The sequence below is a fragment of the Trachypithecus francoisi genome, unplaced genomic scaffold (assembly GCF_009764315.1).
Source record: "Trachypithecus francoisi isolate TF-2019V2 unplaced genomic scaffold, Tfra_2.0 Lachesis_group15, whole genome shotgun sequence".
In the NCBI taxonomy this organism is placed as follows: domain Eukaryota; kingdom Metazoa; phylum Chordata; class Mammalia; order Primates; family Cercopithecidae; genus Trachypithecus; species Trachypithecus francoisi.
The window spans coordinates 55,789,267-55,815,096 of record NW_022681460.1 but is presented as its reverse complement, the minus strand read 5'-3'; the positions used below and the strand labels follow the sequence as shown (position 1 = coordinate 55,815,096).

General features: G+C 40.3%; 1 protein-coding gene and 1 long non-coding RNA gene across 3 annotated transcripts; one reads left to right on the top strand and one right to left on the bottom strand.

Moving 5' to 3' along the window:
• Window positions 1-1,438: 1,438 nt before the first annotated feature.
• Window positions 1,439-24,820, bottom strand: RSPH3 (radial spoke head 3). Of its 2 annotated transcripts, none has more exons than XM_033234903.1 (8): window positions 24,082-24,820; window positions 17,956-18,043; window positions 10,659-10,800; window positions 8,046-8,191; window positions 6,881-7,084; window positions 5,159-5,321; window positions 2,339-2,425; window positions 1,439-1,926 (listed from the first exon to the last, which is right to left on the bottom strand). In XM_033234903.1, exons 1-8 carry the CDS (start codon window positions 24,195-24,197, stop codon window positions 1,616-1,618), a joined length of 1,257 nt encoding a protein of 418 aa, XP_033090794.1. In that variant the 5' UTR covers window positions 24,198-24,820; the 3' UTR covers window positions 1,439-1,615. The 2 variants fall into 2 exon arrangements, with proteins under 2 accessions (XP_033090794.1, XP_033090795.1); XM_033234904.1 differs by having other exon boundaries at window positions 1,442-1,926; window positions 23,843-24,526.
• Window positions 12,598-20,513, top strand: LOC117097219. Its single transcript, XR_004442861.1, has 3 exons — window positions 12,598-12,707; window positions 14,872-15,012; window positions 20,454-20,513. It is a non-coding gene; the product is annotated as an uncharacterized LOC117097219 (long non-coding RNA).
• Window positions 24,821-25,830: the final 1,010 nt, after the last annotated feature.

The window sequence follows — 25,830 nt, the reverse complement described above, 5'->3', positions numbered from 1 at the left end:
AGTTGGATACCAGCCTGGGCAACACAGCAAGAGCCCATCTCTACAAAAAATACAATAACTAGCCAGAAGTGGTGGTGCACGCCTGTAGTCCCAGCTACCTGGAAGGCTGAGGTGAGAAGATCACCTGAGCCTGGGGTCAAGGCTGCAGTGAGCTGTGATGGTGCTGCTGCACACCAGCCTGGGTGTCAGAGTGAGACCTTGTCTCAAAAAAATAAAAATAAAAATAAGTAAAAAGAAAACAGGCTCTATCTATCTAAAGGCTCCGAAGACTTCAGTTACTGCTTACGATTAGCAAGGCTTTGGAGAGAAAATAATCTGTGATTTTAATACTGCAGGTAAATTCTCTAACACATTCAGATTAAAAAGTCAAATGTTAATTCCCATTTTTTTTTTTTAGTATATGTGCTGCCGAAGCGAGCACCAAATGTTAATTCCCTATGCTACAGCACAGTCATAATATGTAATACCTTAACCATATTTTAAAAAGATAAGAGATGGACGCCTACTAACCTTGAAAGATCTAAGACATTCTCTTAAGTGAAAAATAAAATAAGCAAATAATGTTTATATTTATATAAAGAAAATCAAGCTATAAATTTCTAGATTTTCAAATACATTTGTATAGGAGTATCTCACAAAAGGCCTAGATGGTTCATACCTAACTGGTAACAGTGATCTGCCTTCGAGGAGGGGAGTGAGACTGTATAAGGGCAAATAGAGATTTTTGCTTTATTGGCATTGCCTGAAATTTTTTAATAGCAGGAATGTGAAAAAATAGATGACAGCATATTACTAATCCACTGAATTCCTTAAGCCTTACTTGAATATTGAAGCTGGTCCTCGCAGGAAGGGAGCACTGTAGCTTTCAGTAGCACAACGTTTAGGCATCCTCTCTTTTTTTTTTTTTTGAGACAGAGTTTTGCTCTTGTTGCCCAAGCTGGAGTGCAATGGTGCAAACTCAGCTCACCATAACCTCCACCCCAGGTTCAAGCGATTCTCCTGCCTCAGCCTCCCGAGTAGCTGGGATTACAGGCACGCGCCACCACGCCCAGCTAATTTTTTATTTTTAGCAGAGATGGGGTTTCTCCTTGTTGGTCAGGCTGGTCTCAAACTCCCGACCTCAGGTGATCTGCCTGCCTCAGCCTCCCAAAGTGTTGGGATTACAGGTGTGAGTCACCACGCCTGGCTAGGCATTCTCTCTTATAGTAGGTGAAACAGTTTTCCTATAGAGAAGAAAAGCTAAATGGCTGACAGCACTGATATTGAACATTAAATATCATACGTACTAAAAAAAACTAACCTGTAAAATTAGAAGGACTAAGGAAAAATATATTTGCTGGTTACATATAATGGTAATAGAAAGCTAGTAATTAAATATAATTCTCATTAGAATTACAATATAGCCTTTGAATATTCTATTAAATAAATGAATTCAATTAGATTCATTTTCAAATTAGTTTTATTTTATCACATTTGATTGGCCCAGTCCATTAGACAAAAAGACATATTGACTAAATACAACATAATTTCTATAACCCGAGGGGACTCGCACATCATTACCTGATTGCTTGCTGATTTGGCTGTTGATTGGTTTCATGACTTTGAAGCTCCCCTCCTATGACAATTCTTCCTCCTCGAAGGACTTCCTCATTGCTGTTTCTTCATCCTGCTCTAACAGCTCTGTCTCTTCCATAAACTTCCTTTCCTGGGATGACCTTCTGTCATATGTTGTTCTTTGTAGGTAGTCTCCATCTAAAAGCAGCCCCTGTGTCTGTGACACGCTCTGCTCCGGGAATTCAGAGGCCTCCAGTGACTCTGTCACTGCTCCAGGACCACCAGGCTCATCCTTTGGTTCTGGAGACTGATGTGTGTCTTCCTTATGCTCATACATATACAGTCTCTTTTCAACCACTTCACGGATCAACACTGAAAAGTTAAGTGTCCAGACATCATTATGATTTTCATATTATGGTATATTTTAGGAGTTATAATGCTGACTTATAGATGATTACAAAACCTTCACGAAGCCTCATCCCTTTCCTATGTCATAACCTTTTTTTTGAAGTCAGCATACTTAACTTCACACTTAATGTATTAAATATAAATTATACTCTGTTTTAACAGAATATCATTTATGAAGTAATGACAGAAGATATTAATAGATATCAAATTATAAAAGAGCCAAAAATAATATTGAGGGTAAAAATTTGCACTTCTATTAATACAATTGATATACTAAAAGTTTAAGTATTAGAACTGTAAAATTAACCTTTCAATTATTCAATTTATTCTTTCTACTAAAAATTTTAGAGATCAATTTTTGGATAAAATAACTTACTGTCAAGCACTGTTCTTCCCACCATGCTATATTCCATGGTTTTTTCAACTTCATTCATTAGCCATGGAAGAAATCCTATCTCAATATCTGTAATAAAAGAATCCATTGATTTTTATGTATCATCAGAGGAATAATGTGCTTTTCTCCTAATGTAATAGACTCATCAACATTAGTTTCTTAATAAAAAATGTTAAGTAGACTCATACAGCATAACTTTTGCCATATTCCTTATATATGTTCTGGTCAGTTTCCTTTCTGTTGCATAAGTGATTTTTTTTTTTTTTTTTTTTGAGAGTCTCGCTCTGTCGCCCAGGCTGGAGTGCAGTGGCATAATCTCTGCTCACTGCAACCTCTGCTTCCCAGGTTCAAGTGATTCCTCTGCCTCAGCCTTCTGAGTAGCTGGGACTACAGGTGCACGCCACTACGCCTGGCTACTTTTTGTATTTTTGGTAGAGACGGGGTTTCACCATGTTGGCCAGGATGGTCTCAATCTCCCGACCTCGTGACTCACTTGCCTCGGCCTCCCAAAGTGCTAGAATTACAGTTGTGAGCCACCGTGCCTGTCCCAATATTTTAAGAACTATGAGGCCTTCCTTGGAGTCAAGGCATTTGGAGTTTCCTTCATAGGTGCAATCTGAGATGGATCAGGGAGGAAGGGGGAGGATGTGGGTTTGGGAGAACTCCAATCCAAATGCAATGCAAATTTGGAATTGAGCAATGCCAGTAAAAGAAAGTCTCCACCTGAAGCCCAGGGCCTAATGGAAGGAAGCTGATCAGACTCAGAGAATGCAGGTGAGAGGGCATTTGAGAAGGCAGCCATCTAGAAATAGGTCAGAAACTAGGTGTTTCCATCAGTATTAAGTTTGTTCAAACTGAAATCTACTGTGTAAGCATTTTAAAAATATGGTCTATTACAATATACATTTTAAAGTTTCAAAACAGTATTTTTTGGGGCAGGCATCTAATTTTATTTTTCAATAGGATGAAATGGAGAGTGTGATAGAATATTATATTCATTACTATAAATAATTGTAATCTCAGGTATGAATTTCATTTGCAAGCTTTTAAATGATCTATAACTTACATTTTGGCAATCTGTGATAGAAAAAAGGCTACTGGTCTCTCTGGCTAACAGAGTCCAAGCTAGAGCCCAGGACAGCAGGATGGTAGCTGAGAATGAACACTGGACTTGGAGTCTGAGTTCCAAGTCAGTTTGAGGCCTAATATTTTCACTGCCTGAGGAGTTGGGAGCAAGGCATTTAACTTCTCTGAGCTTCAGTTTCTATTTCTGAAAAAATGGGAATTCTATCTGACCTGTCTATCCTACAGGGTTATTGGGAGTATCAAATGATATCACCTATGAAAAATACTATGTATATTAATAATATTTGTCTGTGATCTCACCTCTTTGTATTGAATTGAATATGTAATCAGTGAAAATTAACATTACTAACATGTGTCCCAAATACTACTGCCCAACAAAATAGGACCTGTACACCAAGCACGGTGGATGTAAGTGCTTTTCACCCTGAGGAAGGTGGGTGGTGGTGAGGACATGCAACTCTTCCTTTCCACTGGCTGAGCAGCTAGGAACGCGGACTTTGAGGGGATACAGACAGACAGCTATCAGGCTATTGGTTCCCTAATGGCAGAGATCAGGGATCCTTCTTTTTCTCCAATACCAAACACTGCCTGGAACAGGGTAAGAGCCTAATTAAATGAATAAATGACCTTGATAGCTGCCCTCAAAGAGTTTTTTTTTTTTTTTTTTTTTTTTGAGACGGAGTCTCGCTCTGCCGCCCAGGCTGGAGTGCAGTGGCCGGATCTCAGCTCACTGCAAGCTCCGCCTCCCGGGTTTATGCCATTCTCCTGCCTCAGCCTCCCGAGTAGCTGGGACTACAGGCGCCCACCACATCGCCCGGCTAGTTTTTTGTATTTTTTAGTAGAGACGGGGTTTCACCGTGTTCGCCAGGATGGTCTCGATCTCCTGACCTCGTGATCCGGCCGTCTCGGCCTCCCAAAGTGCTAGGATTACAGGCTTGAGCCACCGCGCCCGGCCTCTCAAAGGGTTTTTGATTGGAATAAGTCAGCTGAGAAAAAGTTAATAACAACTACTTACGCATACATAGGACTTTACAGTTTACACAGTTTCATATATTTTATGACTTAACTCCTAAATAATCCTCATTTCAGGTTGGGCACAGTGCCTCACGCCTATAATCCCAGCCCTTTGGGAGGCCAATCGGGGCAGGCGGATCACTTGAGGTCAGGACCAGCCTGGTCAACATGGCAAAACCCCATCTCTACTAAAAAACACAAAAATTAGCTGGGCGTGGTAGCAGGTGCCTGTAATCCCAGCTACTTGGGAGGCTGAGGCAGGGAGAATTGCTTGAACTTGGGAGGCGGAGGTTGCAGTGAGCCAAGATCGTGCCACTGTACTCCAGCCTGGGCAAAAGAGTGAGACTCCATCTCAAAAAAAAAAAAAAAAAAAAAAAAAATTCCTCATTTCACACATGAAGAAACTGGAGGTCATCAAGCTAGCTAATGATAAAGCTGCAACCCAAACTCAAGTTTTCAATACTAAGTCCATATTTCTTTCTATTATACAAATGTTGCTTCTCAATAAACAAACAATAATATCCTTAAATCAAGATCTTCAAAATACACATCTCATTAACAACTGTACTTAATTTAAACAACTAAAATTGACTTTGTATCAGAAAGATTCCAATTCAAAATAAAAATGGACATAACATAAATTTGAACCATTAAGAGGATGCTTATTACAACAGAATTAATCTAACAAAAATATCTACAAACCTCTTTCAATGGGATCATAAAAGTAGCCACTATCCCTGAGGCTGCTAAAAACAGACGGGAGAAGGTCAGCCAGGTAACGCTGTGCAAATGCTCGGGCAGCGATTTTTTGTGATGTTTCATTGTGCTTGTGCACTATTTCCCACTGCTGTTTCTTACGCCGTTCCTGCCAAAACAACATAGGTGGTTATTTAGCTCTTATGCTCTCCCCAAGTACTGAATCTAGTGAAGTTAATAAGTAGAAGAATCCAGACTTATCAAAAAATGGGCAGCGAGGTGTCTATCTATTAAAGGTCCATATTTTTCATCAAAATTTTAATGAATTTCAACAGCTAGTGGGTACTGAATTCAGGAAGTTATAAAAGATGGAATTTAAGGTAAAAATCTCACTATTCATTTCAAGTAAAATAATTTCAAGACATACATGCTTGACAGTATAGACGGTAGCAAAAAGATAATCACTACTATATGTATTTTAAAATAATATTATCATGAAATATTACTGGTAAGAAAAATTACCAGTGGGCCAGTGAATGAGTTCATTCGTAACAATTCCCTGAATTTGTAAAGCTGAATGGTTCTGAAGATTATGAAAGCCTCTTATTTTTTGCTGTTGCTTCCTTTAGACCATGTAATATTTACAAAGCTGATGAATCCTGTTCTTTACTCTCATGTGGAAGTGGGATCATTAATATATTTTCTAATTAAATCTATATTTAAACTCTAAACAAATATAAATCTAGGTGATTCCTGTATCCAGCTTTCCATAATATATTTCCAAATAGTGAATAAACAAATATTTTTTGATAAAGATTTCATGACTCATTTCAACAAAGTTTATTTTGCCACAATTTATATTTGTAAATAAAGTCTTACTTTTGCACAATCCTTATTGTAAGCCCTATGCTCTTTACACAACTAAGTATTCATCTTGGAATTAAAGTCCGTTTGATAGGTATTGAGTAGGATTTCCCAACAATTACGCTATTTTTCATAGCATAGTAAGTTAGGCCCCTTGGGAATTTTTTCTGAACTGTTTCAGGTATTAAGATACTACTTTATAATTGTTCATCAGTATACAACAAAGGGTGACAGTTATTGCCAGAACCAGAAAGACTATCTATTCTAGTGCTTTCTAACTGTAGGCTACTGGCACATTTAAAAAAACTGGACTGTAAACCTTTCCTTATTGAAGATTCTAAAAATCCTGAATCTGAAAAATACTCTATAAGAACCCACATCAGTCTGGTGTGTCACTAAGGGTATAAAGAAGGGCCTGGTCATGGAGAAAAAGAATCAGAATTCTATCCAGATGCCCTGCTTCTTACCCACAGTGTCTCTCCAATACACTCACTTTTTCCTTCCTTCCATCTTTCTGCCACTGACTTACGGCAAACCAACATATGTCTTTCTTTCTTTAGCCCTGCTGATATTTAAGAGAGTCTTCAACTGGGACACGTGTAACTTAGGAACTTTCATTTTATTTAGAAACTTTTGGAAACTCACTTTAGGTATATTTATGTAAGCTGGAGTTTAAAAGATGGAATTCAGTCCACGAAAGATCTCTGATCTATAGAAGAGACCTGAGCAAAAATATTATAGATCTTTTTCTAATACATTCCCAAAGATCTTTAGTTTTATGATATATCATCACATGTAATTTTGAACATAATATGCTAACTAGCCAAAAGACTGCCTAAGAAAGAAAAATACAATTATATATACTTTTTCTTCTCGGTGTCGCCTCTCTTGCTCTTCAAGTCGTTGAACTTCAGCACGTTCACTATTCCGTAGTTCTTCATACTCACGCTGACTAGCCCGCAGGTTAGCCAGCTCTTCTTCTTCCATTACTTCCAGAAGAGACTGCTCAATTATCTTCCCCACCAAAACTTCTAACACTGGTTTAACTTCAAGATCAAAGTCAAAGAGCTTAAACATACAAAATAAAGCAGACTTAAAATTTTAATTACGAATCGAATGCTCAACAAAAATATAATGAATAGCAATAACAAGATATTATTTATTAAGTGTCTCCTGTGTGCCAGACACTGTGCTGGTGCTTTATTTATGGTTTCTAATCCTCAAAATCAACATTTTGTTTACAGGCAAAAATCTGTTAAGTCAGTTATGAAAAATATGTATGCATTCATCAAAATGAACCCTGACACTGAAGAGAAATATCCTTGTCTGTCTTATTCTCTGCCTTCTCTGTTTGATTTTTATTTATTTTTAAATAACAGTTTGATGAACGAAGGAACAAGAATAATAGATATTTTGGTGATTCATTGCTAGGATTTCTAGGCAAATATAACTTTCAGATAGCTTCTGAAGATTTATTTTATTTCCCAATTTCAATGACAGTTCTTTCAAGTTCCCACAAGTGTTAAAACTCATTTACGTCATTATGAACATAATCATTGCCTTCTCTTCTTCAATTTCATAAACAGGCCCATTTACGCATTCCACACAGATAGAAAAATGTAATTATTAAATTTTTTTTTATGAGAGAGTATCTTTACAAAAGTTATATAATCCACAAGCAACTAATTGTGGACTCTTTTATACCAGGGATATTATTTTTCCTTACTTAGTACAAATCTATCTTATATACATACATTAAGCAAGCATATAAACAAACAAAAATCAAATGTGGAAATATTCTAAAAATATTTTAAATAATTTTGTTTTTAATTGGCAAAGAAATCAGAACATGGTATTTTAAAACATTTCTGAGTACTATATGATAAAACCATTATAGATAATATCTGGAAAGAAATCCAAGAAGTCGAATCTGATTGTGAAGTGGCTCTTGTTCATATTAAGCATTATCTACACCTAACTTTACCTCATTTATAAAGATTATAGAGGGAACCCACAGGATATACTGTACCTCTCCTTCTAGTATTTGGGTGGCCACATCTTTGCCAGTTTTGGCAGGAATAAAGAGTGGTGTTGGTGGTCTGTCCAAAAATGCGTCTGTTTGGCATTCCATATCAACTTCTATTATGCGATCAGCAATTTCTTCAAGGTATAATTCTAAGAAGAATCATCATATACATTGAGTTTAAAATTCTGGTCTAAGGCCAGGCACAGTAGTTCATACCCATAATTCCAGTACTTTAGGAGGCCGAGGAGGGTGCATTACTTGAGGCCAGGGGTTTGAGACCAGCCTGTCCAACACGGCGAAACCCCATCTCTACAAAAAATACAAAAATTAGCTGGGTGTGGTGGTGCGTGCCTGTGGTCCCAGTCACTTGGGAGGCTGAGGTGGGAGAATTGCTTGAACCTGGGAGGTGGAGGTTGCAGTGATCCAAGATCGTGTCACCGTACTGCAGCCTGGGCAACACAATGAGACTCTGTCTCAAAGAAAAAAAATTCTGGTCTATTTCAAGCATATATGCGTATTTAAAATTTTAGCTCCTTCAAAACATATTTAAATGAACCAGAAAATAAGTATTAGAATAAAAGTGTTCAAATGTGGGGGTTACTTCACATACTGAACTAAGAGTTTTTAAATATTTGGAAGACCATAGATAGAGTTAGTCAGGCTAGAACATTTACTGAATGTCTAGAAAGCACTGAGCTTTGCATTTGAAAATGGAACTGAAGAAGAACATGAGACCGTAGATGTGTATAAGATGCGGAGTACAACAGTCGATAAAAAGTCAGTAATACATATATATATATTTGAGTCCTAAGATAGTAAACATATAAAGATTTGAAAATTCCTGGATATTTAAAAAATCATGTACCAAGTCACCAGGTTATTTGATGTTACCTCTACACTACAGATCATAAACAGATGTATGAAAACAAATTTCATGTTAGGAGTAATTTATATGAGGCAAGGGTAATGTGCTATCAAGCAAAGAACATGAGCACTAGAGTCAGATGTTGGGCACAGGACTTGGCCAAGTCATGTCCTCTCTGGGCCTCAGTTTCTTCATCTGGAAAATGGGCTATAACTACCTGTCACACAGAATCTTTGTAATAATGAAGGAAATACACAGATAAAGGACCTGGTTCAATCTCTGAGGAAATATCCAAAAAAAGCTGGCTGCTATTATATCACTTAATATTCTGATGGTATAAAGAAACATGAAAACTTAGCTCTTTGGCTAATGACAGCCATACACACATTCTAGACTTGGCCTAAAGGCAAGTGTTAAAGCATGGAATGGTCCCTTTTGCCTTTACCATGCAGAAATAATCCTGAAGGATCCACTCACCATCTTGGAAGGGTACAAAGTGAACCTTAAGTAGTGACAGTGGTCCAAGGAAAACACCAAGCACTGTCTGATGACCAAGATTCTGTCAACAATACAGCTAGACCCTATAGGACTAGGTAAGCCTCTACAGCTGAGGACAGCAAGACAAGCACGCAAATCCTGACATCTGCCTCAGGGGTGCCTATGTGGCCCTGGGGAATGTGCACAGCGACAGAACCAGAGGACAGAGGAGGCTGGTGTGAGAGGCAGATGACTCAGATGGGAGTGCGTTTATTCCTCTCAAAAGACAAAATGACAAAGTAGAATTATATTGCTCTCGTTTCCTGTAAGTCCTAATGAAAAGAACAGTGATTCATGTTGGGCTATGAGAAAGAATCCCAGTTTGAGAACAGAATATGTGGAAAAGGGCTCCTAAGACAGAATTTGTTTGGTCACAAAAATTCTTTTATTTATTTATTTGTTGCCCAGGCTGAGTGCAGTGGTGTGATCATAGCTTACTGCAGCCTTGAAATCCTGGGCACATATAATCCTCCTGCCTTAGCCTACTGGGTAGTTGGAATTACAGGCGTGCACCACCATGCTCAACCAATTTTAAAAATTTTTTGTAGAGATAGGGTCTTGGTATGTTGCCCTGGCTGGTCTCGAACCCCTGGGCTCAAGTGATCCTCCTGCCTTGCCTCTCAAAGTGCTGGGATTACAGATGTGAGCCACTATGCTTGGCCAAAATTCTTTTTTTTTTTCGAACCCCATCCCACTTCCAGTCATATCCAGTAAGATAATAGTATACAGTCTATGTCTTTCTTTCTCTCTCTCTTTTTGTTTTTTGGAGATGGACTTTAGCTCTTGTCGCCCAGGCTGGAGTGCAATGGTGCGATCTCGGCTCACTGCAACCTCCGCCTCCCGGGTTCAAGCGATTCTCCTGCCTCAGCCTCCTGAGTAGCTGGGATTACAGGCGACTGCCACCATGCCCAGCTAAGTTTTTGTATTTTTAGTAGAGACGGGGTATTTCACCCCATTGGCCAGGCTGGTTTCAAACTCCTGACCTCAGGCGATCTGCCCGCCTCAGCCTCCCCAAGTGCTGGGATTACAGGCGTGAGCCAGCACACCCAGCCTAGTCTATGTATTTCTTTAATAAATGAACTTCCCTACCATGTTACTGGGGAAGTATCAGATAGCACAGGAGAGGCATAAATAATACAAAGGCCAAACACAAATGAACTGACAGACAACTGAGTAAACCAAGAGGATACAATGCCAAGGGCACAGTCACACACCTGTTTGCACATCAACATGCTTTCTGCCTTCCACAGGTTCAGGTGTTTGTGGTCTGAGCTGCTCTTGGGCTTGTTTTCTGGCAAGAGCCCTCTTCTTAGCCTCCCGTTGTCTCTGAAGCTCTAGAGAATCAGGCTGTCCGAGCTAACAGTGATAGAAAATACTTCTAGAATTTAGAAAATATTTATTAAAGCATACAAGAACTGCCATTCCAAAAGCAATTCCTGGGTAGTATAAAGGCATTTATCATAATGTTTCCTGATTATCAGTAACTTCATTAAAATTGCATTAGTACTTTGTCAGATAATTACAAAGATGTTTGACAAAGCATAAAAGTAACTTCAAAGTATGACTGTTAACTGGAATACATGGGTGCACAATCGTATCTATATATTTAGAAAAACAATAAAAACATTTCCTTTTTAATTTATTCATTGACCTGCTGATCATTCAGGAGCATGCTGTTTAATTTCTATGTATTTTTGTAGCTTCCAAGGTTCCTCTTATTACTGATTTCTAGTTTTACTTCATTGTGATCAGCAAAGATACTTAACAGGATTTCTACTTTTTTGAATTTGTGCAGACATGTTTTGTGGTCTAAGACATGGTCTATTCTGAAGAATGATCCATGTGCTGAAGAAAAAAAATGTGTACTCTGCAGAGGATGGATAAAATGTTCTATGGATATCAGTTAGTCCTAATAGGTCTAGTGTGAAGTTTAACACCAATTTTCTTTTCTTTCTCTCTCTTTTTGTTCCTTTCTGTTTGGATTATCTACTCATTACTGAGAATGGGTTGTTGAAATCTCCTACTATTATTGCATTGCAGTCTATCTCTCCCTTTAGATCTATTCATGTTTGCTTTACATAATTGGGAGCTCTGGTGTTGGGTGCATATTTATCATTGTTACATCCTCTGGCTGAACGGATCACTTTATGATTACAGAGTGACTATGTTTCTTTTTACAGTCTTTGATTTGTAGTTTATCTGATGTAAGTATACTCATACTCTTTTTTGGTTTCTAGACGCATGGAAAATCTTTTACCATCCCTTTACTTTCAGTCTATGTGTGTCTCTGTAGGTGAAGTGGGTTTCTTGTAGGAGCATACAGTTGGGTCTCGTTTCTTATCCAATCAGCTATTCTATGCCTTTTAATTGGAGAACTGAGTCCTCTTACATTCAGTGTTATTATTGATAAAGCAAGGACTTCCTACTACCATTTTGTTGATTATTTTCTGGTTTGCTTTGTATCTCCTTCCTTCTTTATTGTCTTTCTTTGTGTTAAGTGACTTTATCTGGTAGTATATTTTAGTTTGTTGCTTTTAATTTTTGGTAAATCCATTACAGATTTTTGCATTGTGGTTACCATCAGGCTTACCAAAAACATAGATATAGCAAGTTGTTTGCAGAGATGACAACTTATCTTAGATCACAAAGAACAGAAGCAAAGAAAAAATATTCTACACTTTAACTCCATCCCCCTACATACTTTCAGTTGCCTCATTGCACTTTTTTTTTTTCTTTTTTTTTTTTTTTGAGACCAAGTCTGCACTGTCGCCCAGGCTGGAGTGCAGTGGCGTGATTACCTACCTCTTAACAGGTTGCTACAGCTATTACTGTTTTTGATAGTTGTCTTTTGGGCCTCATAGTAGAATTATGAGTGGATTGCATACTACAGTTATAGTATGAGAGTATTCTAGGTTTGTCTATGTACTTAACTTAACCAGTAAGTTTCATACCTTCAAATGTTTTCTTTTGGCATATTAGTGTTTTTTTGTTGTTGTTGTTCAGGCTGAAGAATTCCCTTTAACATTTCTTGTAAGATGAGCGTGGTGGTGCTGAATTTGCTCAGCTCTTACTTGTCTAGGAAAGACTATCTCTCCTTCATATTTGAGGGATAACTTTGTGAGTACAATATTCTTAGATGATTTTTTTTTTTCTTTCAGCACTTTGAAAATGTCACCCCAGTCCCTCCTGGTCATCTTACTCCCTCCTGGCCTGTAGAGTTTCCATTGAGAAGTCTGCTGCCAGATGGATTGGAGATGCTTCATGTATGTTATTTGCTTCTTTTCTCTTGCTGCCTTTGGGATTCTTTTTTTTGTCCTTGACCTTTGAGAGCTTGATTATTCTATGGGGTATTATTTGGGGTGAAACTGTTTGGTATTCTCTGACCTTCCTGTACCTGGATATCTATCTCTTTCTCAAGTTTTGGAAAGTTTTCTGTTAGTATTTCTTAAAACAAGCTTCCTACTCCTTACTCTTACTCAATTCCCTCTTGAACACAGGTAATTCTTAGCTTTGATCTTTTGGGGTAATTTTCTATATCTTGTAAACAGTCTTTGTTTTTTCTCATTCTTTTCTCTCCTCAGACTGTGTATTTTCAAATAGTCTGTCTTTGTCTTCATGTTCACTGATTCTTTCCTCTGCTTGATTCATTCTGTTGTTGAAAGCGTCTAATACATTTTTCAGTTCAACAAATGTATTACTCAGCTCCAAGATTTCTGCTTGATTTTTACAAAATTATTTCAATTTCCTTGTTAAATTTCTCTAACAAATTTCTAAATTGCTTTTCTGTGTTATCTTAGATGTCACTGAATTTCCTTAAGACTGCTATTTAGAATTTTTGGTCAGAGAGCTCACATCCTGCCATCTCATTAGGGCCAGTTACTGATTCCTTGCTTTGTCCCTTCAGGTAGTAGGTCATGGTTCCTCGTTTGTTATTGTTTCATGTGGATATATGTCTATGTCTCTGCACTGAAGGATTATTTAGTCCAGTCTTCTCTGTCTGGCTTGTTTTTGCTTTTTATTGGATATATTTTCTTAGAAATCCTTTTTTTTTTAAATTTTTTTCCCTTTTTTGAGATAGAGTCTCACTCTGTCACCCTGGCTGGAGTGCACTGGTGTGATCTTGGCTCACTGCAACCTCTGCCTCCTGGGTTCAAGCGATTCTCCTGACTCTGCCTCTCAAGTAGCTGGGCTTACAGGTGCCTGCCACCACACCTGGCTAATTTTTGTATTTTTAGTAGACAGGGGGTTTCATCATATAAGGCTGGTCTCAAACTAATGACCTCAAGCGATCTGCCTGCCTCGGCCTCCCAAAGTGCTGGGATTACAGGCATGAGACACTGCGCCCTGCCAGAGATCCTTTATCACTAGATTGCTGCCTCCTTTTTGGCTCTAGGTGGTGCCTTAAGGCCAGGTTCACCCTGCCTGATGATCAGAGCACTGCCCGTCCTGAATAGGGGAGGTCCCAAAGGGGATACACTGGTAGTGGGACTGGCTAGGTGTCTATGCCCAGGGGACTGGTACAATGTTATCTCCTATAATGTGGTGCTGCTGAACAGCCACTCTCATTTGGTGTTTCCTTTGGTTGAGTTATACAGCAGAGTGGCCAGGGCTGGGGATGGTAGTCTCACCTCCCCATTTTGTCTTTGGCTGTACTCAGGGGTATTTCTCTTTTCAGGAACACATGATGCTTCTTGTGGGTTGAATTTCCTGCCAGGGAACCCAACATGGTAGGGAAACTAGTTGTCCACCTTGATCTTTTTCCAGTACAGAAATCACAAGTTAGAGATAAATCCTTGTGATGGTTAATACTGAGTGTCAACTTGACTGTATTGAAGGATACCAAGTACTGATCCTAGGTGTGTCTCAGGGTGTTGCCAAAAGAGACTATCATCTGAGTCAGTAGGCTTGGAAAGGCAGACCCACCCTTAACCTGGGTGGGCACAATCTAATCAGCTGCCAGAGTGGCTAGAATATAAGCAGGCAGAAAAATGTGAAAAGAGACTGGCCTAACCTCCCATCCTACATCTTTCTCCTGTGCTGGATGCTTCCTGCCCTCGATCATTGAACTCCAAGTTCTTCAGTTTTGGAACCTGGACTACCTCTCCTTGCTCCTCAGCCTGCAGATGTCCTATTGCGGGACCTTGTGATTGTGTGAGTTAATACTTAATAAATTCTACTGCATATATATATCTGTTCCATTAGTTCTGTCCCTCTAGAGAACCCTAATACAATCCTCCACATCCTTAGTGCCAGGCAGACTAGAAGGAGAGATACTGTAGACATGAACATCTGATTCTCCTACCATCTCCTTGGAGCTTTTTCACTTTTCTGTAGCCCTGGGAAGTGCCTCCTCCTTCTACTTGACATCTAGAATATTGCTGGTGGTAATCTCCGCACTGTACATTTGTTCTTGATTTTCTTTTGCAGGAGAGTGAAGCCAGCCTGCTTCTATGCTGCCATTTTGGAACTCCTGAAAAATATTTTCACTGGATTAGAATTAGAGCTTGATAGTTCTTTCCTTTAAGGACTTGGAAAATATTGTGCCACTTTCTTGTCTCCATGTTTTAGGTAAGAAATCCACTGCCATTTAAATCATCGTTCTCCTTTAGCTAACGTGTAATTTCTTTCTGGCTGATTTCAAAATGTTTTGTTTTTAATTTTCAAAAGTTTGATCTTGATTTGTCTCGGGTAGATTCCTCTGGGTTTATCCTCTTCGGGGGAGTCACTTGGTTTCTTGGATCTGCAGGCCTTTTGCCTACAGATCCAAGATTTCCATCTCCTAGTTTTCCTCCTCTCCTTCTAGGATTCCAGCAACATGAATGTAAATCTTTGTGATTGTTTTTCAGCTTTCTCAGGCTTTTTATTTATTTATTTGGTCTATTTTCTCTCTGTTCAGCTGGATAACTTCCATTCTTCATTGATTTTTCTTCAAGTTCATTGATTGTTTCCTATGTCATTTCCAGTGTACTACTGAGTCCATCCAGTGAGTTTTTTATTTTAGTTATTGTATTTTTCAGTTCTATAAGTTTCCATTTGGTTCACTTTTGTATCTTATATTTCTTTGCTAAGATTTTTTATTGTTTGTTTGTTTCAAGAGTATCTATAATTGTCCACTTTTCATTGAAACATGTTTGACTGTTGCTTTAAAATCTTTGTCAGGTAATTCCCACATCTGAGTCATCTTGGTTTTGTCATTTCTTGATTGTCTTTTCTTGTGCAAGTTGTGACCGTCCTGATTCTTGTATGATGAGTGATTTTGGTTTGTATCCTGGCTATTTTGGGTATTATATTTTAAAACTTTGGATATTTAATTTTTCAGTAGAAAGTCACCCTTTTTGTTTAGTGCACAAGCCTGCATGGGGTTAGAAGTTCAACTTCCTGCTGGGCCCCACTGACACCACCTCAACAAAAGCAGAGGGTCAACCTGTACCAACACATCGGTGCCAGGTGGGGGTGGTAGTTCAGCTCCTTTCTAGGCTCTGTTGACACTGGTGGTGGCGTCTGGAGAGTGCAGCATTGACTAGCACTGCCTCATACCACCTTGTTACTGCCAGATAGGATTGCAATTCAGTTACTCACTGGATTTACTGGCACTACCACAGAAAGAGTGGGGCACTGACTTGTGCCATCTCCTACTACCTCACTGGCACTGGGTGAAGGTGAAAGTCCAGCTTCCTGCTCCACCCTTGTTGATACCACCTCAGTGGGAGAAGCAGGGGATCCCTGGAGGTTCTAATGCAGGAGATCCAGGATAGGGTTGAAGCGTATATACGTACATATATATATATCTATATATACATATTTAATAAGTTAACCACTGCTTCAGACTAATAGATGTTCCCCAACTTATGTGGTTTATGACTTTTCAGCTTTATGATGATACAAAAGTATCCACAGAGAATGTACTTTGAATACTCAACTATTCTATTTTTCACTTTAATATTTAATAAATTATATGAGATATTCAACACTTTATTATAAAATAGGCTTTGTGTTAGATGATTTTTCCCAACCGTAGGCTAACGTAAGTGTTCTGAGCACTTATTTTTTTGAGACAGAGTCTCGTTCTGGAAACATACCTTAGGTGGATTCTTCACATACCTCATTTGACATTCAACAACATTCTCTGTAATGTGGATTTGAATGCTATTATTCATCTTTAACTTCTTTTTAATCACTTATTTCTTGATACTCCCTGCCTCAGACTCCGATTCAGGCACACTGAGCTTCCCTCAATTCCTTAACATTCTAGGTTGTGTTTTTGTTTTTGTTTTTTGAGACAGGGTTTCCCTCTGTCACCCAGGCTGGAGTGCAGTGGTGTGATCACAGCTCACTGCAGCTTTGTCCTCCTGGGTTCAATCAATCCTTCTGCCTCAGCCTCCCAAGTAGTTGGGACTGCAGGTGCATGCCACCATGCCCAGCTAATTTTGGGGGTTTTTTTTCTTTTTTTTTTTTGTAGAGATAGGGTTTTGCCACTTTGCCCAGGCTGGTCTCAAGCACCTGGGCTCAAGCGATCTGCCCACCTTGGCCTCCCAAAGTACTGGGATTACAGGTGTGAGCCACCATGCCTGGCCTCTGAGCATATTTAAGGTAGGCTATGCTATGCTCTGGTGTTTGGCAGGTTTGGTGTTTTAAATCCATTTTCAATGTTCATTGAGTTTATTGGGACATAACCTCATCCTAAGTAGAGGAGCATCTCTATCATCATCTTGTATTAGGCACTTATATGTCATATACAGTTTAGAGATTCATCTGTATTTCATTTCTGTGCCAAGAACTCACCACCCTTAATATCATACCATGTCTTACTCATCTCTGTATCCTAGGTACCCATAACAGGACCTAAAAGTCAATAAATATTTGTTGAGTGAATTAAAGAAGCAGAATTCAGGCTTTTTGATTAAATAATGATAATTGTATTAGAGTATGAGATAATCTAAACAAACCTAGATGCAATCAACAAGGGCTACTCAAAATGTGGGCCTCTGGCTAGTGTGTCTATAAACTATTTGAACTGGTCTGTAACAATCTAAATATAGAAATTGAGAGTAAAAGTTTAGAAATGTTTAGAAGGGCAGAGTTCTGTTGAATCTAATGCAAAATTGGGGCTTTTTTTTTTTTTAGTTAATTCTTTTTTTGTGGCAAAATACACATAATGTAAAATTTATCACCTTAACCATTTTTAAGTATAAAATTCAGTGGTATTAATCACATTCACATTGTTCTATCACTATCACCATCCTCTATCTCTGGAACTCTTTTCCCCTTGCAAAACCGAAACTCTACACTCATTAAACAATAACTCCTTCCCTGGCTCCCTCATCCCCCAGCTCCTGGAAACTCACTGGGCTTCCATTTGTATGTCTTTTTTAAAACTTCATATTTATAGTAATTCATCTTTATTTTATGAATGTTGTAGTCTGCAATGGATTAGAAATTAACACAAAGAAACTGATCCTTCCCCACAGATAATGTGAGAACAGGGTGTTAGACTATTCAAACTTAACTTACCAGTGGCCCTGTCTGGAGTGCGTAAGTGTTGCCTCGAATTACCCTTCTGTCATACATTATGTTTCCATAACGCATAGGTTCTTCATTTCTGTAAAACAGAAAATTCTGTATAACCACTTTAATAGAGTATTGGTATCTATGAAGTAACTCATTTTCAATAGGATTTAGACTAAAATAAATCTATTTTAAGAAAATAAATTTCTGTTTTAGTGTGGTCCATAAAATAAGGAGGTAAATGGATACAATTTATGTAATGCTTACTATATGCCAGGTCCTTCATGTACATTATTTATTTATTATTCACAATAAGCTGCCAAGTTGGGAATTATGATTCCTCTTTCAGAAGGGGAAACAGACTCAGGAATCTGCCCAAGGTCACCTTGCTAGTAAGTGGCAGGGCTAGATTTAGATTGTAAATCTGTATGACTTTAGTAAATATGAAAATGGCCCAACTGAAAAGGGGCCTTCTTTAAAGGACTGAAAAAAGCTTGATTCAAAGATTGAAAAGTTACACTAATAAAAAAATGAGGCTTAAAAATTAAGTCAATTTTCTAATTGTTCTTTAAACCCAAACATATTTTTTAAAGTTATTGTTTAAAATGTTAATAAAATGTTTCAGCCTGGCCAACATGGTGAAACATCATCTCTACTAAAAATACAAAATTAGCCAGACCTGGTGGCCTGCACCTGTAATCCCAGCTGCTCCGGTGCCTGAGGCATGAGAATCGTTTCAGCTCAGGAGGCAGAGGTTGCCGTGAGCTGAGATCAGGCTACTGAACTCCAGCCTGGGAGACAGAGAGAGACTTTGTCTCAAAAAAAAATAGATAAATAAATAAAATAAAATATTGATGTCAGGGATCAGAATGATTGTTAGTAAAAAATACAAAAACACAGTTGATATTTTCATTTTTTGGCTGGAAACCATCATTCTTAGCAAACTATCACAAGAACAGAAAACCAAACACCGCATGTTCTCACTCATAGGTGGGAACTGAACAATGAGATCACTTGGACTCGGGAAGGGGAACATCACACACTGGGGCCTATCATGGGGAGGGGGGAGGGGGGAGGGATTGCATTGGGAGTTATACATGATATAAATGATGAATTGATGGGTACTGACGAGTTGATGGGTGCAGCACACCAACATGGCACAAAGTTATTTAAAAGGTATATTGTTTATAGCTAAGAAACTAAACATTGCCCTACACCAAAAACAGTATTCTATGGGAAATGATTCTGAGTGGGGTATAAGTTGCTTTTTTATCATATATTGAAGCCACTATTGAACATTCTAACATGTTTCATTGCTTGTATTAATCGATCTCTGGGCAGTGTTAAGCCCAGCTGGCCACTCCTTCACTGAAGCATTCTCTTTCCTAGGCCTCTGTGTTACCACCATAATCTTCTGATTGTTTTTCTACTACTTCTCTAACGCCTTTTTCTTAGCCTTTGTTTGCAGTTCCTCCCATACTGGAGGATTTCCTCCAGGCTCAGCCTTCTCTTGTCCTTAGTTGACCTCATCCATTTTCAAGACTTCAGTTATAATCCATATACCTAAAACTCCCATTTTTTTTTTTTTTTTTGAGACAGAGTCTCGCTCTGTCACCCAGGCTGGAGTGCAGTGGTGCGATCTCGGCTCACTGCAAGCTCCATCTTCCGCGTTCATGCCATTCTCCTGCCTCAGCCTCCTGAGTAGCTGGGACTACAGGCACCCGCCACCACATCCGGCTAATTTTTTTGTATTTTTAGTAGAGACGGGGTTTCACTGTGTTCGCCAGGATGGTCTCCATCTCCTGACCTCGTGATCCGCCCGCCTCGGCCTCTCAAAGTGCTGGGATTACAGGCGTGAACCACCGTGCCTGGCCAAAACTCCCAATTTTTATTTAGCCAAGAAATCTTCTCTCAACTCTAGGCATATCCAGTTGCCCAATGACATCTCACTATGTTATCTGGAAGGCAACCTCAAAATTGAACTAATTATTACTCTCCCATTCCAACTCATTACTTCTTCAGTGTTTCTTATTTCATTAAATGGTACTACTAACCACGTAGTTTCTTAAAATAACACATTTATTCTCAGAATTCTGCAGTTCAGATGTTCAAAATGGGTGTCAACAGGGCTGCACTCCTCCTGGAGGTCCTGGGGAGAACGTTTCTTTGCCTTTTCCAGGCTCTAGAGACTGCCCTCATTCCCTGGCTTGTGGTTGCCTTCCAGTCAGCATTTGTGTGATTCTGACCTTTGCTTCTAATGACACATCTCCTTCTATGACTCAGACTCCTGTGCCTTCTTCTTTCACTTGTTTTTTTTTTTTTTTTTTTTTTTGAGACGCAGTCTTGCTCTGTCGCCCAGGTTAGAATGCAGTGGCACAATCTCAGCTCAATGCAAGCTTCGCCTCCTGGGTTCACACCATTCTCCTGCATCAGCCTCCATTGTAGCTGAGACTACAGGCGCCCGCCACCATGCCCAGCTAATTTTTTTTTTTGTATTTTTTTAGTAGAAACTGCGTTTCACCGCATTAGCCAGGATGGTCTCCATCTCCTGACCTCGTGATCCGCCCACCTCGGCCTCCCAGTGCTGGAATTCCAGGCGTGAGCCACCGCACCCGGCCTTCTTCTTTCACTTTGAAGACTCCATTGTGATTCTACTGGGTCCACCTGGATAAGCCAAGCTAATTTCCCATCACAAGATCTCCCATCTCAAGATCCTTAATGTAATCACATCTCAAAGTCCATTTTACCACATAGCATGTTCACACGTTCTGGGGACGAGGAAGAGGACATCTTTGGGGAATCATTATTCTGCCCACTATAGTGATTTTAAACCTTATTTGATCTGAGTTTAAAAAAAAATGTTCTGGCCGGGCGCGGTGGCTCAAGCCTATAATCCCAGCACTTTGGGAGGCCGAGACGGGTGGATCACAAGGTCAGGAGATCGAGACCATCCTGGCTAATACGGTGAAACCCCGTCTCTACTAAAGAATACAAAAAACTAGCCGGGCGACGAGGCGGGCGCCTGTAGTCCCAGCTACTTGGGAGGCGGAGGCAGGAGAATGGCGTAAACCCGGAAGGCGGAGCTTGCAGTGAGCTGAGATCCGGCCACTGCACTCCAGCCTGGGCGAGAGAGCCAGACTCCGTCTCAAAAAAAAAAAAAAAAAAATAAAAATAAAAATAAAAATAAAAATAAAAATAAAAAAAAATGTTCTAAGGTATGTTCTAAGGTTTTAATTCATTTGCATTAAAATGTTATTTTATTAGAAGGGCTATACAGCCTTTACCAAAGCATTTGTAAAATGAGGATGTCATTATCATAATTGTCTTTTGACACATGCCTAAAGGTGAATTTAATGGTGTTTATGATCACCCAACTACCAAGAAATACATAAAAGATGTATTACATTCTCTTGTTTGTAAATGAGAAGACTAGTATTCAAATGTTCTCTTTCAGCTTTATAATCCTATGAAAAGGAGGAAGTTCTTGACTGACATTAGACTTGTGTTAAATTTCTAGACCCTTTCAAAGGAAAAATCAGATACTCCCATTTCTGTATAACTGACTTCTCATACCTAAGTAAAACTTCACAGCTTTCCAATTAAGTTTCATTTTCTGGTTTCAGCCCAGTTATATATACCCAATCAAGATAATCTGGAATCTTGACTCCCTTCAATCATAAGTTAGTTATCCATTCCAGCCATGAAAAACTGAAGATTTATCCAGTTCAACATAAAATTTTGAACAGGAAACAACTAAAGGGCATTCTAGCATAGAGACAGATGGACACAAAAGCATACTCTTTTTGGATATGGTCATCTAGTTACTCACCAGCAAGTTCTGAAAGTACTAAAAGTACTGCTGTGGTTTGGATGTGGTTTGTCATCCCCACTAAAACTCACATGGAAATTTAATTTCCAATATGGCAGTGTTGGGAAGAGGGGCCTAGTGGGAGGTGTTTGGATCATGGGTAGATCCCTCATGAATAGCTTGGCACCAGTTCTCGCAGTAGTGAGGGAGCTCTTACTCTCAAGAGACTGGATTAAGTTCTCACAGGACTAGTTCCCGAAAGAGCAGGTTGTTACAAAATGAGGTACTTCCTCCTGCTTGGCCACTTCCCACGTATCTGCTTCCCCTTTGACCTTCTCCATCATGTTAGGAAACAACAAGAAAAGCCCTCACTAGAAGGCAAGCAGATGCCAGCACCATGCTCTTGTACTTCTCAATCTGCAGAGCTGTGAGCTAAATACATCTCTTTACATAGACTATCCAGTTTCAGATACTCTGTTAGAGCAACATGAAATGGAATAAGACAAATACTCTCCCAAACCCTTTTTTTTTTTTTTTCTGACACAGAGTTTCACTTTGTTGCCCAGGCTGGAGTGCAGTGGCGTGATCTTGGCTCACTGCAACCTCTGCCTTTTGGGTTTAAGTGATCCTCCTGCCTCAGCCTCCGATGTACCTGAGATTACAGGCACATGCCACCATGCCCAGCTACTCTCCTGAACACTTAAAAAATATTTTATTCATAAGGATATCAGAGGAGAATATTATCCTTACCCATAAGCAAATTATGGATAAAATATCAGTATTTTATCCATTAGGATATCAATGATTATGATTTGTAAGATACTACTTTCTCAAAATTGAGATTTTTCTGTCTTGTGCATTACTCAGATATACTTAGCAACTAACCAACAGATTACTTCAATATACTAATCAACTATCAAAAAAGTTGTTCCTAATGAACCATCCTTGATTCTTGTTTCTAATTTGTTGGTCTGATTGGATAGTGATTTGTAAGCAACTACTTAAAGGCACCAGAAAGTGTTCTTGGAAGGATTAGAAAATTTTAAAATTGAATCCTTTTCTAACATAAATTATCACTCTTCAAATTTAAATTTTCTATTTTAGTTTTCTCACAGTGATAGACATCTCTTACAAAAGAATTTGTCAGAACAAGATAATTATGAATTTAGAAACAGTGTTTGAACCAAGCATCAATAATTACATTGTTGATGTTCAATCATCAATTCGACAATTTGTATTAAGTGCTTACTATGTACCAGGCATTGTACTAGGTGAATAAAAGATGCAAAGGTTCCTGTATCCATGGAACTTGCATTCCTGTAAAGGTCTGCTGAATTCAACATTTGAGGCTTACGGAAATAATTTTAGAGAACCGTTTAACTTTAAGAGAATTTTAAGAGCTTATATATATATTTTTTTCTTTCCTATGTATGTTTGAATATTCGCAACTGTTCATCGATGTAAAAACACAATCTGCCGGCCAGGCACAGTGACTCACGCTTGTAATCCCAGCACTTTGGGAGGCCGAGGCGGGCGGATCACTTGAGGCCAAGAGTTTGAGACCAGCCTGGTCAACGTGGCAAAACCCTGTCTCTACTAAAAATACAAAAATTAGCCAGGCGTGGTGATGGGCGCCTGTAGTCCCAGCTACTTGGGAGGCTGAGGCAGGAGAATCGTTTGAACCCTGGGCCAGGGGAGCGGGGGCGGGGTGGAGGTTGCAGTAAGCGGAGATCGCGTCATTGCGGTCCAGCCTGGGCGATAAGAGCGAAACTCCATCTCAAAACAACCACCACCACCAGTACCACAAAAAACCAATACGTGGTCCTGCATGGAAGAATAATCTTACTCCTGCTCAAAGCCTGCAGAAGAGATTTACTCGGCCCCCATTTTGGATATGCTATTGTTGGATATCCTTGCACCGCAGTTCCCTCATCTGCATAACGGAGTTATAAAACCAACTTCACAGCACTGTGGATTAAGTAAGAAAACGTATTTGAATGCCCCCAGTAAGGTGCTCAGCACATAGCTGGCCCTCAATACACACTGGTACAATTCAAACTTTGTGAAATGAGCCAATTCGTGTACCTGTTAAGGACCACGGCAGCAACTCAGTATCACTAAAAGTTAACTGGTGCCCAATCCATGCCCCTTCCTGCTTCACTCCTCCACACCACGGGAGATTACTTAGGGGAGAACTTTTATTTCGGCAGAGTGCAGCCAAGGGAAGACAGCATAAGTAGCTTTTGCCAGGGCGAAGGGGCCAGACCCCGGCCCGGGGATGGGGTGCAAGTATGGACCACACAAGGGCTAGCCTGGTCACTCACGGCTGCGTCAGGCTGTCCCGGTAACGGCTGCGCTGGCAGGGCAGTGCTCGGGGCCGGCTGGTGTAGGTGTAGGTGCTCGGGGCCCGAGAGGTGCCATCAGTCAGCGCCGAAGTCATGTCTGGGGGCAGACTGCCTCCCTTTCGGTGGAGCTTGGCTTTGAAGCAGGTGGGCGCTAAGGTGTCGTGGGACCCGGAGAGATGTAAGTAGTGCCAAGGGCAAGGCTTCCGCGACGCGAAGAGAAGCGACAACAAGGGAGGCGGGCGGGACCGGAGGTTACCAGCGTAGGAGGTGGGAGCTACACTGGGCTCGCTCCCAGCACCACAGACAGCAGCTGCAGCGGCCGCATCGGTTGCCCAGCAACCCGGGGCTCTGAGCTGGAAGTCCGGACACTTCCGGCCCGCAGGTTTCTGGGGAAGGACCGCTGCGCAAGGCTCTTCCGGCTCTTGACTCCGCCCAGCCGCGCCCCCCGGGTAGGTGCGCCTGCGCTTTGGGAGGCTCCTGGCTAGGCAGGCGGCCTTGGCTGACTTGACCGTCTTTCTTGAGGCCTGCGGGGCAATGGTGGCTATCCTCGGCCCCGCTCTGGGATGTGGTTTTGCAGGGCTGGTGTTGGCGCCATTCTCGCAGGCCCACGTGCTCCTGCTCTTCCAGGGCGTCCTTGGCTGTTTCTCCTGCCGCGGCGCCGCAGCGCTCCCAGGCCGCCCCCGCGATGACAAACCCCTAGCAGCCAGGCTCCCAGCTCTGTTACCTGCCCCGGCAGGGAAGGGCTTCCTGATGTCTCCCGGCTCCTCCACTTCCCCCGCCCCAGGGGCGGGCTGCCGCCGCCCTCTGCCGCTGAGTCCGTGCAGTTCCTCACCTGCCTTCTCTGCTCACCGCTGTGTCCTTAGCAATTGGAGCGACAAGGGCCGCCCCAACAGACATCTCATTTTGGGAAAGAAGTGGGCAATTTATTGAGTCTTAAAAAATGTAAAGGAATAGTTCCCCTTCATCAGGCTCCCAGCTCTGAAGAATAAATCTAGTATCGCGGGGTGGGGCTGCGCTTAAAAACGCAGACGCTTTGTTTTTAGTATCGGCAACGTTAAAAATCTTGTATCTTGTGAGAGTGAATGTGTATTCCTCGTGATCAGTTATTTGCATTTGCAGTTACACCTTCATTCAGCTAATTGCTGTCTTGATTTGAATCCAGATTCTACAATGTACTAGCTCCGAAACCTCAGGCAAGTTAAATGTTTTTGTGCTTCATTTTCCTAATCCACAAAGTGGCAATGGAAGAATTTATCTATTTAGGTTTTGTCTTGAGGATTAAAACCGTTAATACTTAGAGCTGTGCCTGGTAAATGGTAAGCCTTTATATTAAAATCTGGACCCAATCTCCACTTTGAAATCTATGACATAAAGCAGAGGTAGGCATTCTATAAGTAACACCAACATAAAGGTATATGGTAAATTCTAGAGGCGAAAACACTCCCAAAAGATTTTAGGTCTGATCATTTAATTTTGAGGTAATTTCTGAAAGGGCTATAGGAGAAAGTGACATTTAAATTGTGTTTGATGAATGATAGTATTTTAACTGGCCAGCCTCTTGGGGGTCGTACATTCGGAATGGCTTGACCAAAGGCTCAAAAAGTGCCAGGTGTATTTGGGAAACTGTAAGTAAGACCTGTGTAGATGAGTTTTAGAAATATCTAGAGAAGGAAAGGCTGGCACCACATCGTGGAAACCATAAAAACTAGCATATTAATTAGAATGTTT

Excerpts from the sequence above, each read along its gene's own strand:
- RSPH3 (XM_033234903.1), bottom strand. The coding sequence starts at position 24,197 with ATGACTTCGGCGCTGACTGATGGCACCTCTCGGGCCCCGAGCACCTAC. Across the intron at positions 18,044-24,081 it reads CGGGACAGCCTGACGCAGCC|AAATGAAGAACCTATGCGTT; the intron begins GTGAGTGACCAG and ends TCTGTTTTACAG. Across the intron at positions 1,927-2,338 it reads GGGAAGAACAGTGCTTGACA|TGTTGATCCGTGAAGTGGTT; the intron begins GTAAGTTATTTT and ends TTAACTTTTCAG.